This window comes from Macaca nemestrina, chromosome 20 (genome assembly GCF_043159975.1).
Source record: "Macaca nemestrina isolate mMacNem1 chromosome 20, mMacNem.hap1, whole genome shotgun sequence".
NCBI classification, from domain to species: Eukaryota; Metazoa; Chordata; class Mammalia; order Primates; family Cercopithecidae; genus Macaca; species Macaca nemestrina.
This window is the reverse complement of record NC_092144.1, coordinates 60,834,041-60,847,622: the sequence shown is the minus strand read 5'-3', so window position 1 is coordinate 60,847,622 and position 13,582 is coordinate 60,834,041. Positions and strand designations below refer to the sequence as shown.

At 58.9% G+C, this 13,582-nt stretch overlaps 2 protein-coding genes across 6 annotated transcripts in view; one reads left to right on the top strand and one right to left on the bottom strand.

Moving 5' to 3' along the window:
* Positions 1 to 4,946: 4,946 nt before the first annotated feature.
* Positions 4,947 to 12,588, bottom strand: LOC105497148 (C-type lectin domain containing 11A). 2 transcript variants are annotated; one of them, XM_071087561.1, is made up of 4 exons: positions 12,435 to 12,588; positions 6,557 to 6,743; positions 6,047 to 6,238; positions 4,947 to 5,636 (listed from the first exon to the last, which is right to left on the bottom strand). In XM_071087561.1, exons 1-4 carry the CDS (start codon positions 12,546 to 12,548, stop codon positions 5,191 to 5,193), a joined length of 939 nt encoding a protein of 312 aa, XP_070943662.1. In that variant the 5' UTR covers positions 12,549 to 12,588; the 3' UTR covers positions 4,947 to 5,190. The 2 variants fall into 2 exon arrangements, with proteins under 2 accessions (XP_070943662.1, XP_011766255.2); XM_011767953.3 differs by lacking the exon at positions 12,435 to 12,588 and adding an exon at positions 6,983 to 7,848.
* Positions 10,891 to 13,582, top strand: part of LOC105497337 (SH3 and multiple ankyrin repeat domains 1) — a 58,885-nt gene continuing 56,193 nt past the window's right edge. For 2 of the 4 annotated variants that reach the window (XM_071087559.1, XM_071087557.1), the window contains exon 1: positions 11,118 to 11,289. The gene's annotated coding sequence lies outside the window, so the exon portion shown is untranslated. Of the gene's footprint in view, positions 11,290 to 13,582 lie in introns of all 4 variants that reach the window. The other 2 variants (XM_071087558.1, XM_071087560.1) reach the window with 2 other exon arrangements.

Here is a 13,582-nt window from a genome sequence, read left to right as displayed (position 1 = left end):
CCAACATGGTGAAACCCCATCTCTACTAAAAATACAAAAATTAGCCTGGCATGGTGGCGGGCCCCTGTAGTCCCAGCTATTCAGGAGGCTGAGGCAGGAGAATTGTTTGACCTCAGGAAGCGGAGATTGCAGTGAGCCAAGATTGCACCATGGGACTCCAGCCTGAACAACAGGGTGAAACTCCATCTCAAAAAAAAAAAAAAAAAAAAAAAGACAAAAGAAAAAGGAAAGAAAGAAGGACAGGTGAGAGAAAGAAAGAAAAAGAAAGGCAGGAAAAGAAAAGAAAAATTATATATATATATATATGAGCTAAAGCTAGCTAATACTGTAAAAATCTGGCCTGCCCTTCATCTATAGACCCAGATAAAACTGTAAGGTTAGCAGGACACATTTCACCCAGGGGGAAGCTGCAGCAGTAAAAGTGTTTTAACAGCCCCCTTTATGAGTGACGACTGCTATCTTACTCACTGAGAAACTTTGTTCTCTAAAATCATAGACTGTTGGAAACTTTGCAGTATGAAAGTCTATCGGTAAGAATGAAACAGCCTAATCTTTCCTTCCTAGAAGATCTGTCACTTTGACCAAGATAAGAAGCCTCCATTTCCAGCCCTGGTGCAGAGTTTTAAATAAAAAGTTTCTGGGCACAGCATGCCACATTTATATTAACATTGTAGTTTCCAGGGAAACAAGACCTTAGGTCCACTTTGCAGTCCAAATCTGATTTTTCCTTTTTTTTTTTTTTTGAGACAGGATCTCGTTCTGTCACCCAGACTGGAATACAGTGATACAATCATAGCTCACTGCAACCTCAAACTCCTGGATTCAAGCAATCCTCCCACCTCATCCTCCCAAGTGGCTGGGACTACAGGCATGTGCCACCACACCCAGATAATTTTCTCCTCCCCTCCCCTTCCCCTTCCGCTCTCCTTCCCTCTCCCCTCCTCCTCCCCCTCCCCTCCCCTCTCCTTCTCTCCCCTCCTTCCCCTCCCTCCCTTCCTTCCATAGAGCTGGGATTTCACTATGTCACCCAGACTGGTCTTGAACCCGTGGGCTCAAGCAATCCTCTTGTCTTGGCCTCCCAAAGTGTTGGAATTACAGACATGAGCTTACTGCACGCGGCCCAGGCCTGATGCTGACTCACTTATACACATTCCTACCTTGTTCTAAACCTATCTAAACATTGTTTCACTTAAATTTCATCCGAATTTCTCTCTTCCTCCAAATCCTATAACTCGATTGCAGCTTCTGCTCTGAGGGGTGACCGCTCTCATTTCAGTGGGTCAACAAACCTGACTGTCTTGCTTGTCCCTGATGATTGGGCTAGGATGGATGGGTAGGTGGGTGGGTGGATGGATGGATAAATGGAATGATGAAGCCAAAGCAATGGGGTAAACTGTTAATAAACAAATCAGAGTATTTGTTTGTCCTGCAGTGTTTATATTTGTGTAGGTTATCTATAAGTTTAAACTTATTTCCGAATTAAAATTTTGTCTGTTTTTGTTTTGTTTTGTTTTGTTTTAAGGTGCATGCCTGTAATCCCGGCTACTCAGGAAACTGAGGCGGGAGGATTGCTTTAGCTTAGGAGGTCGAGGCTGCTGTGAGCTATGATTGCACCACTACTGCACTCCAGCCTGGGTGACAGAGTGAGACTCTGTCTCAAAAAACAAAAACAAAAGCAAAACAAACAAACAAACAAAAAACCAGAACCCGAAAATAAGTAGAAAAGAAAGAAACTAAGTTGGTTAGGACCAGTGTTTAGCCACAAAGAAAGAAATTTTATATTGAATTTTATATTGTTAATTCAGCACATCGACGTTTAAATTTTGAAAAGCTTCTTACCATTTTCTATGACACTAATATTTCATATGGATTTATTTCACTTTTTAAAAAATGGTTATGATCTACCCAAGGAAATGCACCTGTTCTGAAAAACTCGTCCGAGAGATCTAAACGCGAGTTGAACGTTAAGGCTTCGCGAATTGCGGTTTTCCTACCAGTGGGCGCGTGACCGGACTACATTTCCCAGAGTACCTCGGGGCGAGGCCGGGGTAGAGAGGGGTCTGAGCTCCCACCTCACCGCCAAGGCGTGGCCCTCAGGCTTGCTGGGAAAAGGAGGCGAACCTCACGTGGGAGGAGGGGCGGAGCTTGAGAGGTGACCCGTTGGAGTCACCCGGTTACTGCGGAAAAACGTGGTTCTGGGAAGGCGGTAATGGGCCTGCTGCTCGGCCTCTTGGGCTTTATCGCCCTGCAAGCCCGTGCGGCCGCTGGTTCTTCTTTCTTCTCTGGTTCTTCCTCCCCTGCTGAATCATCCCAGGCCTCCTGCCCTTGTTCTACTTCCCTGGAATTCCTTAATGCATCTATTCTAATCAGCATTAAAAGGCGCCCCCTGGTCCATGGCTCTGGCCTTGCAAACTACCAGCGCTCCGCAGAGAGCCAGGGAGAGGACACTGGCAAACTCTGGCCCGTGGGAAGTCTGGTGGGGCTTCCTGGAGGAGACAGTAGGTTTCCCACGCAGACCAGAGTCAGGAATCAGCAGCGAATGCCACATATAGGCGTGCTGTTCTGATGCATAAACAGTCCTTGCAGGCACGCCACTCCCTTCAGACCTCTCTCTCGGCATACCCACAGCTGGCCCTGTGCTTGGTATGGTAGCTCCAGGCCCTGCCAGGGAGACAGACATTGTCTCTCAGACCAGACAGTGGCACCCAAAGTGATGTGGAAAGCCCCGGACCCTATGGGAAACTAGAGGAGGTGCCTCACCCAGCCTTGGGGAGGCCAGGGAGGAAAAGCAGCAGAGATCCGACTCATCTCAGGGTCCCCTGCATGATGCCACACAAGAATCTTCATTCAAAGGGCTCCCCTGTGCCAGGCGATGCTGGGGACAGAGATAGTCATACCTTGTCCTACCCTCCCCCTACGCACCTGGAGTGTCCCTCAGCCTGTCTGATCAGGGCTGGGTCAAGAGAGGAACAAGGGGTTTGTGGATACCAAAGGGGATCCCTAACCCCCTGTGGGACTCGGGGGAAAGGCTGGATGTTTGGGGTGATGTGTTATCCAATTCTTGGAAGTGGGTGTTTACCCTACAGAGGAGGGAGGATGGAGATCTTTGCATATACAAATGCAGTGTCAGGAGAGAGCACACAGAGGTGAAGATCAGATCTGGGAACTGCAAAGACCCCTCTGTGTCTGCTATTATTCTAGATCAATACTGTTATTATCCCCACAGTACAGATGGAGACATTGAGAAGCAGCAAGGTTATGTCTCACTCAGGTTTTCCCAGGAGATAAGTGGCTGATAGGAGACAGGACTGGAACCTGGGCCATCTGGCTCCAGAATCCGGGCGGGCAGCCATGGTGTACCATGCCCAAATACTTTCCAGAATGGAAGCTCTGCTAGGGCAGAGACCCCTGTGGGAAGTAACAGGTACTCATCATTGTCTGCCTAATCTGATCTCTGGCTGCCTATAAGATCTAGAGCTGCCTATTCCTCCCTGGGGAAACTGAAGCTCAGCATGGGAAGAATTTCTGATTGAAGGCTGACTCCAGGCCACACCCCCACTCTCCTATTCTGCATTCCTCTGGGACTGTGGGGCTGAGAAATGACTCCAGTAGAGAGAAGGGTGGGTGATCTTCCCTCTATCCAAGCTGACCCTGATGGCTTGCTCCTCCCTTGTGGATCCAATGGTGACCCTTTAGGCAGTGGTGCCATGGCTGAAGGAAGGGAAGAGGCAGAGTGGTAAGGACAGACAGGGTCACATTCCCATTCCTGGGCTCCCTGATGTCAGGGTCACGCCCATGATGCCAACCTTGGGGGAGGTACTAGGGTGATTTCCAAAGTGCCTCTCCTCCAAACAGCTGTCCACTATGCTGAGGCCCAGGCTGGCTGACTCCTGGGTGTCTTCACTGCCCCCAGGGAGTAAAGATATGAAAACGGTGAGGGAGAGCCAGGCGCTGTGGCTCACGCCTGTATCCCCAGCACTTTGGGAGGCCCAGGCGGGCAGATTCATTGAGCTCAGGAGTTCAAGACCAGCCTGGGCAATATGACAAAACCCGACCTCTCTAAAAAAATACAAAAATTAGCCAGGTATGGTGGGGTGCACCTGTAGTCCCAGCTACTTGGGGGGCTAAGGTGGGAGGGCTGCTTGAGCCCAGAAGATTGAGACTGCAGTAAGCCATGATTGTACCACTGCACTCCGCCTGGGCGACAGAGCAAGACCCTGTCTCAAAAAAAGAAAAAAAAAAAAAAAAAAAAGGGTGAGGAAGGAAGGTAGCGTGTGGCTCAAGTTCAGCCATCACTAAATGCACACTGTCCTGGTCTCACCTGAACATCCCAAGACCTGCACAAAGTAGGAGGGAATGTGCCCATGTTCAGATGAAAAACCCGAGGCTCGCAGAGGGGACGGGCCTGGCTCCGGGCCTCATTGGCAGGAAGCAGAGGAGGGAAAATTGGAAGTCTAAGCTTCAGGGTTGGGTGGGTCCTTAAGTCCATGTCTCAATATATCATCTCAACAAGTCCATGAAACCGTATCATCTGGGGAAACAAATTGGAGACACACCACTTAAACAAATTAAACAGGCTTTCCTGCAGGACTTGTCAGAGCCTTTAGCTCCTTCATGTTTCCCAAATCTCTTTGACCAGGACCAAGACCAAGGCCTGGGACGATTGACAGTCCCTGAGTTCCAAAGGCCGAGAGAGGGCACGATGGAGGTGAAGGTGTCTACAGCATTTGCACGCGTGTACTCCAGGCATCTGTGCACAGAACAGATGAATGTGTGTACATATGCACCAGTGTTTCTCCATCACTCTATCTGGGGCTCAAATTACATCTTTAAAAACCAGAACAGGCGTCCAAAGGCCAGGACACGCGCCCAAAGACCAGGGTCTGGCCCTTCCAGGCTTTCCCTGCAGAAGATAAAGTCCAAGAGTGCCTTCACTGCCCCTGAAGTCAGATTCCACAAGGATTTATTGGCACCGGACCTAGCCTGGTGTCCGCCCCTTCAAGGAAGGACACTAACAAGGAGGAGTCCCGGCACCGCAAGAGCCCTCCCAGGAGCGCCCAGCCTGGAGCGGGGTGGGGGAGATGCTGCCATCCGTGGACAGGAAGGGAAGGGCGATCTCGCAGGAGGGTGGGCACGGCGCAGGGAAAGGCCGGCTGGTGGGATGGGCAGGGAGGCGGGGGACCGGCCCCGCTAGAAGGGGAACTCGCAGACGTAGTAGAGGCGCCGCTGGCAGTCGTGGTCCCACCAGGAGCCGTCGTCAGAGGCCTGCGCCACGCAGTTCTCCAGCGTGCCGCCGTTGGGCTGGTCCGGGCTGAGCGGGTGCGGCGAGGCGCTGGGCTGGGCGCCGAGCTCGGGGCGGGGTGCGCGATGCCAGGCGAAGAAGGACACGCGCTGGCCGTTTTCGAAGAGGTAGAGGCCCTCGGCGCGCCGATCGTGCACGCCCAGCCACACCGGCCAGTTGTAGGGAGCGAGCGCCGCGCGCAGGTAGCGGGTGAGCGCCTCCATCTGCTGGCGATCAGCAGGCTGCGCCAGGCTCCCGCCCCGCGCCGTGCACCGCGCCTGCGCCGCCGCCTGAGTTTCGAAGTCGCGCGAGAGCAGGAAGCACTTGTGGCCCAGGCGCAGCCCCTTCAGGCAGCCTGTGGGCGGGGCCGGGTAGAGAAGGAGGCGGGGTTATGCGTTCGGGGACCGGAAGGGGGCGGGGACAAATCATCCGGGAGTGGAGGGAGGCGGGGTCAGGACCTCGTAGGGCGGGCTGGGAGGAGGCGTGGTCAGAACCTTGGGAGCCAGAAGGTGGAGAGTCCGGTCCGCCAGGGGCGGGGTCAGGCGGTGGGGGTGGCACTGTAGGGGGCGTGGTGCTGCCCCAGTCGGGTCCGCGCGGCTCTGGAGTTCCCACCCTGCTCCCTGTGTTCAGCCTCCCAGCTCTCTAACCCCGTCCGCTAGCACACAGCAGCTCTCCCGCCCCGGACACCTAGGGTCACTTTCTCAACCAGTCCCATACCTGACCAAATAGTCTCATTTTTTTCCACCCCGCGTGCCGTGGACTCACCCTCCAAGCGGCCGTGCTCGCGCTCGGCGCGACCCTGCGCCTCCTGCAGGGCTTGCACGGCATCGCGGGTGTCGCCCGCCGCGTTCCGCAGCTGCCGCAGCCCCTGGGTCAGCTCGACCACACGGGTGTCCAAAGCGTGCAGACGGACGTGCAACTGGTGCAGGCCTGCGTCCAGGCCAGCCAGGCGTCCCACTGCGGACAGACAGGGATCGTGCTGGAGGGGGAGCCTGGAGATGCAGCTGGGGGACTCAGGATCTGGAGAACTGCGACCTAGGGCTCCTGAGGGCGGGGTGGCGGTGTGGGGGGACCCCGGACTCCTGGAAGGTAGGGTCGAGTGGCGCCAGGCTCTTAGAAGGCATGGTCGTGGACCTGGGGCTCCTAGGGGTGTGGGGGCTCTGGGCTAGGCAATGGACAACTGAAAGACCACCCGGCAGGGAACCGACCCTTCATTTTTGCGAAAGTGACCGCGGCGGCCTGGGGGTTTGGGGGTGAGGGCTTCTGGTTACTTACGGATGTAAGTGACGATGTCCTCGGGGGTGGGAGAGGGGCTGGGGCTGGAGGATGGGGTTGGCGTTGCTTCCTCCTCCTCTTCCTCCCCCTGGTCCTCCTCCATCTCCCAGTCCTCTTTGCCCTCAACAGTTCCGGCAGGATTCTCATCCCCCCTCCCAGCAGGCAGTCCCAGGGCTTCCTGCAGATGCTGGGGCAGGGGAGGGGCGGTGAGCCCCAGCCTGCCACCAAGATGCCCCACGCGCCACTTTCCAACTCTTAACTCATTCTCTGCCGCCTGAGTCCTGTCTCTGAGCCCATCACCAACCCCCCCCCCCACCCCGTGAGACTATCCTAATTGCTCCTTTTTGTCCATTTCCCTAACCTTGCAATACCCCCTCCCAGGCTCACAGTTCACCACCCATAGCTCCCTGACACTCCAGAGCTCACCTTCAGCATCAGGGCCTCCCTCTCCCGCTCCTCCTCCTGGGCACCTCCCCAGCCTCCCTCCCACTCCCTCTCGGCTCCCCGAGCCCCATGGCCAAAGCCCAAGAGCTGGGGGACCACCAAAGCCCCTAAAAGCCAGGCTGCCTGCATTAAGCTGGACTCTTGGCACCCAAAGTTCCAGATGTCTGGATGTCTGGGGTGGGAGGGGTGGCCTCTGGGAACTGCTGAGTGCCCCTGCCCTGTGTGCAGGTCACTAGCCCCCAGGTTCCCGACTCTCCCAGTTTCTCTCTTCCTGTTTCTCTCCTCGTCTCTGTCCGGTCCGTTGGTCTCCTCTGCTCCTCTGTGTGTGTCTCTCCCCGCCCCTCTTGGCTCCCCCGAGGCCCTGCCTCTGTGGCCGGAAACCTCCAACGTTCCAAAGCCTGGATCCCGCCTTGGGTCTCCTCGCACACCCTCCTCTTTCCACTTTCCAGAGCTCGCTTCCGCCCTGCTCCGTTTCTTCTGCCGTGGCCCAAAGCTTAGATAATCAGGAAGAGGATGGAGCTGGCTCTCCAAGGAATCTTGGAAAACACAGGCCCCGGCTTCAGCCCAGGAACCCGCTCAGAATCACTGGGGCAGTGGTGGGATGCTGGGACCCAGCACTGCTCCCTTCTTCCCTGCCTGGCCATTCCTGAGGAGGGGGCAGACCTCAGGATCTGAGGTTGTTATTACCCTGTGGCCACCATCGCCCACATGCTCAGTAGAGGAGACTCCAGGGCCTCTCCTGTCCCCTAGATTGCCCACCCCACCCTCCAAGCCCTTTTCTGGAGATCCTAGTGCGTGGGTGTGGGGCCGGGGCGACACATGCCAAGAGCACGCATGTGACTGTGTACACAGCCCTGGAAGATGGGGCTCGGGGATTAATTGACCACCTTACTAGAAGCCTCCTGCAGGCCAGGCCCTGGGCTGGGTGATGCTGAGGACTCCAGCTGCTTGCAGACCAGCAGCCAGATAGTTCCTGGGATGAGGAGGTTGGAGATGGGAGAGGGTGAGGAGTCTGGAGGAGCAGTCAGGGAAGGTTTCTCCAGGAGGTGAAATCGACAGACTCTAGGTTGTGTGCTCAAGGAGCTCTGAGCATTCAGCGAGCCACCTCGTTTCAGCCTGGACCACTGCAGTCTCCCTGCCCTCCCCCTCCTTCCTCCTGAGCCCCTCCAATCCCCGCTGCTTGCCGCAGCCAAAGCAATCCTTCCAAACCATAAATCAGATCACATCACTCCCCACTCCCCTGCTCCCCCACCTTCCCATCATAAGCAGGAGGGAAGCCAAGCCTGGGCCTCAGTCCTTAGCACAGCCGACCACGCTGAGGGCTGGGAAGGAAGAACCCTTTACACCTCTGCAGCCTCATCACCCCCACTCCCCTCACCCGCCCCCAGGCTCCACCTTCCCTGGCCTCTTGGCTTAACCCCAAATACTAAGCTGATTACAACCTCAGAGCATTTGCACCAGCCCTTTCCTCCTTCGAGAAGGTTCTTTCCCCAGCGCCTTCTCATCATCGAGGTCTCAGCTCCAAGAGGCCTTCCCCAACCACCTTATCTGTTCCACAAGTTACTTTATTAAAATGCCCCATTTCATCTTTTTGGCATAATCAAGACTGGCACGATCTTGTTTATGTCTGTTCCCTGCCAATGAAAGCAGGGATTTCTATGCACTGCTGCATCTCCTAGCACAAGGCCTACCTAGCACATAGTAGGTGCTCAATCAACCTGTTGAGTGGGCCAGAGGATAGCCGTTCCTGGTGGGGTCAAAGGCCTGGAGGCTTCACCTTTTTGGTTTGCTGGCACCCAAGTTCCCAGGGTGGTGGTGGCAGCGTGGGTGGAGGCGGTGAGAGCAGTGGGAGAGAAGCTTGGAGGCAAGGAAGCACGATGCCATGCCATGCTCCTCTATGTCAGGCCCATGAGTCATGCAGGGCTTTTCCAGTCCAGGCCTGGCTGGTGGTGCCAACAAGCATGGGGCACACCAGCCGGGGATCACTGGGCCTGCTCTTCAAAAGAGGAGACCGAGGCTCTGAAACAGCATGGCCTGCTGGAGGTCACCAGTGTGGCGGCAGCTAGCCAAGGTTTCTGGCTCCAAGAGCAGGGCATCTGCCCTCGGCTGCCGGGAGCCCCAGGAGGGGCCTTGGAAATCAATGCCTCCAGCCTTCCGTTTTCCAAGAAAGCCTGGTACATCGAGGGCACTGTGACCTTGGGCAGACTGCTCCCTGCCTCAGAGCCTGGGCTTCTCAGGTACCTGTTGGGGACCTGGGACCCCTCACCAGGAGCTACAGACCTCAAGAAATAATGCATCTATGGGGAAAGGCCTTGTAAACTGTGCAGGGGTGCACAGCCTCTCTGGCTGCTGAAGCCAACATGGGCAGCTGTTCTTTCCCCGGGCCCAGCTGCTCACCACCTGGGCTAGTGGATGTGCATCAAGATAGAGCCTCCCCAGGCTGAGCAGGCACCTCCTCCAGCTCATACTCGGGTACCAGGGAGAGCCTGCAGCTGGAGGGGAACCCAGAGGCTGCCTAGAACTGCCCCCTGCAGGCCCGGGAGGTGCTGTTGGAGCTGGGAGAATGAGGAAGCCTAGGCTAAGGGGACACTCGCCACTCACTGCTGCTCTGTGGGATCTGCCCTCTCTGTGGGTGCGTCCCAGGCATGAATGAGCTGTCTGCCTGCAGCTGGCTGCATATGCGTGCCTACACACACATGTGCAAGCTCTGAGGAGATGGTTGGGTGTGTCTGTATGTGATGAACAAGGATCTGCAACTATGAGGGGATATGCCTGGGAGTGCACAATAGTGGTCAAGTGAGGACTTTGGAGCCAGCCTACCTGTTCTTGATCCTTGTTACCACATCCTTATAGCTGGATGACCTTGGGCAAGTTACTTAGCCTTTCTGTGCCTTGGTTTCCCCCTCTAGAAAATGGGGATAGTGAAAGTCCCTGAGCCTGGCACACAGAAAGTGCTGTAGGAATATCAGCAGTAACTATCCTGGAGAGGAAGGATGGCACAGTGTTGGGCATGTAAACGGGTGAGTGCGAACCAGTGCAATGGACAGCACGGTGGGTGGGCGTGATGGGAAGGCGTGCACACGTCTCTACGGTGCTGTAACTCCGTTTTGGTGTTGAGAGATCTGGGCATGCATACCGGGGTGAACGCCTGTGTGTGTGTGTGTGTGTGTGTGTGCGCGCCCGCGCACGCGCGTGTGTGGTGGGCAGTTGTGTGCATGTGCTGCGTGTGTGCCCGGGCACAGGGGTGTGACAACTGCATGTAGCTGGGTGTGTTTGTAGCTGTGTACCCCAGGTGCATTGTGTCTGGGCATGCATGCGCTGGAGAGTGTGTGTATATGGGGACTCTGCAGGTGCTGTTACAGCTGGTGACTATGCACCTGTGCCTTGGGGGAATGTGGCCTGGCCCAGGTATGTCCACGTGTGCCCTGACCCAGTACTGAGATGGAAAGGGTGTGTGTGTGTGTGTGTGTGTGTGTGTGTGTGTGTGTGTGTTTGGGGGGACAGGGTGGGAATCTATAGCCTTCACACTTCAATTTGGGGGTGTAGAGTCTGGCAACAAATATTTATTGTGCCCCACTGTGTGCAGGGGGACGGGGAGCTCTCTGGGAGGGGGTGGTCCTGAGGCGTGTGGGGGGGCACCCTTACGGGGGCAGGACCCCTTCGTCGGGGTATGGGAGCAAGCAGGGGCGGAGTCAGGATTTGGGGACTCGGAGGTGGCGAGGAGTGGTGGGGGAGGGCAAGGGTAGGGGGCGGAGCCGGCGGTGGTGGGGGATGGGCGAGGTTTGGGGGCGCGGGGAGGGGCGATGTCTCCTCCGCCGGCTCCCGGAGGGAGGGGAGAGGGCGGAGGGAGGGGAGGGAGGGAGAGAGGGAAGGAGAGAGACAGGGTGAGGGAGAGACAGCGAGAGCGAGAGAGCGAGAAGGGTGGCAGAGGAGGTGCGGAGCGGGCGGCGGCGGCGGCGGCCCGAGGAAGAGGAGGAGGAAGAGCAGGCGGAGACGCGGCGCCCGGAGCCGGCCGGACCCAGCCGGGGGCGGGCGAGGAGGGGCGCGGCGGCCGCGGCGGAAGGGGGGGCGCTCTGCGGATGGCCAGGCCTGGCCCGCGGGGGGGGTGAGGTCCTCGGCCCTCCCGCCCTCCCCCCCGGCCCCCGCCCGCCCCCTCCCCGGGCCCGCTCGCCCTCCGGGGCGGTGGGGCATGGCCTGAGGGTCCCCCGTCTCCGGGGGGGTGGGGGGTGGGGGGAGGGGGGAGGGGCCGCGGGCGCCGCCGACCGGGACTCAGCAGCCCCGCCAGGCAGGTAAGGGGGTCGAGAACCTGGGGGTTTGGGGAGGCTGCGGGGCTCGGGCTGCGGGAGGGGGCGAGGGCGCCCCGGATGTCCTTGGCCCGGCGCCGGGCTCCTGGCCTGGGTGTGCGGCTGGGGGTGCGGGTAAGGTGGGGAGCGTTGCCCTGGGCGACGCCAAATTGGGTTACGCCCCGGTCCCCGGTGCCCCGTCCCAGATCGCATCCTTGATGGGAGGGCGCGCCCCCCATCCCCCGCCAGCAGAGCCCCTATCCCGAACCCGCCTCCCGGCTCTCTGGGGCCCAGGGCTCGGTCCCGGTACCCGCCTCCCCGCCCAGCCCGGCCACTCCCCCGCCTCGCCCACCCTGGCGCACCTGGGCCCCTCCGCCAGGTCACCCTGGTCCCCACTCCCCTCCAGCGAGGGTCTAGGCCGGGGCTTCCTCCGCCCCCTTCGATCCCTCCAGCTCCCGCTTCTCCTTCCAGGCTCCTCCAGTCCCTTCCCACCCCCTGCCCAAGCTCCCCGCGTCCCCACCAGGTCTCCAGTCCCTACACCGCCGGCCGGCGCGCCCTCTCGGCTCCCGCCCCCGACTCCTGCTCCCCGGTGCCCCCCGCCCCTCTCCGCGGTCGGGCTCTCCCCCACCAGTTTCCCAGCCTCGGCCCTGGCTCTCTCTCCCCGCCCCTCCCCGCCTCCCTCCGCCTCCATTCATTCTCCCAGGCCCCGCTCTCGGCCACGCCAGCCGCCCCCTGTCCCCCGCAGCCTCCCAGGGCACCCCCTCTCGCGCGTCCTCCACCACCCCCCCCCCCCGCCGATTCCTCAGCCCGTCTCGGTACCAGCTGCGTGCCAGCTATTCTTAGCCGCGGAGCGTTTGATTCATGCCGCCCCGGCGGAGCGTGCCCGCTCCCTCCCGCGAGCCCTGAGGGGGAGGGGCCGGAGCCTGCCCCGTGGGCTGGGGCAGCCGTACACGCTGGGGGCCCTGGCCAGTTTTTCTTTCATCCCACCGGCCACCCCCTCCGAGCGGGGTTGAGGCTGGGGGTCAGCCAGGGTCAGCCGAGGGGGAGTGGCTGGCTGCAGGCCCCAGATCGCTAGGTGGGCTGTGAGGCGGGGCGGGGAGGAGGAGGCCGGGGTCTCCGCAGAGACGAGGTGGGGCGGCGTGGCTGGGTACCTGGAGGGGGAGGGGGCTTCGCAGCGCTGTCGCGCGTGGGGGAGGGGTCCGCCGGCCCTGGGTTAGAGGCTCGCTCGCCCACAGCTCCTGGAATTCTCCTCCCACCACACACATTTAGTCTTCCCTTTCCCAACCCCCCAGCCCATCCCCACTCCCCCAAAGTCAGCAGTACCCTCCACTGCTTCCCATCTCCATGGCAACGGTGCAGGAACCGGGCCTGGTGTGGGGGGGAGGGACCAGACCAGACATTCTGGTTTCCGGTGCTGGGGTGGGAGTTGGGGGAGAACAGAAGGGAGGCGGACCCCGTTTGGAAGGGGCTCCACCCTCATAAGTCCACCTCAAGGGAGAACAGCGAGGATCCAAAGATGACCCCCTACCTCAGTTTCCCAGACCCTCCTCTCACCTCTTAGCCTCCCTCCTAACACCCCCAGTCCTCAGAGTGGAGCCCCTAGTACCCAGCAAAGCCAGCCCACCCACCCTGCTGTCCTAGAAAAGAGCTACAGGTCATCTGCAGCCACCCACATCTACCCCGGCCACCACACCACTGTCACCAGTACAGCACTCCCCAGGCCAACCTCCCCACCCACCCACACACCCTCTCAAGAGGCCCCAGTCTCTAAAAGCCACTTCTTGTGGTTCCCTTGGGGACACCCTAGGCCAAATGCTCTGCCCATGACACTGCCATCTCAGTGCCCCTTGTTCCCCTGGGACGGCCGATTCCCCAGCACTACTCTGCATGCCACGCGTTGTCAGCCACACTTGAGTGAAGTCACCGGCTCCACCCGCTCCAGGCTCACCACGCCTCCCTCTCCCCCTTACTACATCTCAGTCTCAGCCTCAGCTTCTCCCCAACCCCACCCCCCGGCCCTGGGGTGACAGGCCAGGCTGGGGCCAGGAGGGCAGGATGCCTGTCAGTTTGTCCATCTGTCTGTCCTTAGCTAATTTTAGCTGCATTTTCTGTGGCCTGGCAAAGTGGGCCAGTAGCTCCCGCGGTGATTCTGCGGTTTCTGGGACACGGCCACGCTGGGTCACCGGCAAAGTGGGGCGCAGGGGGCGGGCTGCAAGCGGGGCCAAGGGCAGGGAAGGAGACACATGCCAGAAGCATGTCAGGGACAGGGGTGTGTGCGTGCCAGCATGGGAGGAGGTGG

Bases quoted from the DNA above. Each gene is read 5' to 3' on its own strand.
- LOC105497148 (XM_011767953.3), bottom strand. From the start codon at position 7,129: ATGCAGGCAGCCTGGCTTTTAGGGGCTTTGGTGGTCCCCCAGCTCTTG. The intron at 6,239-6,556 runs GTAAGTAACCAG...GTCTGTCCGCAG, and splicing joins GGACATCGTCACTTACATCC to TGGGACGCCTGGCTGGCCTG. The intron at 5,637-6,046 runs GTGAGTCCACGG...CCCCGCCCACAG, and splicing joins CGAGCACGGCCGCTTGGAGG to GCTGCCTGAAGGGGCTGCGC.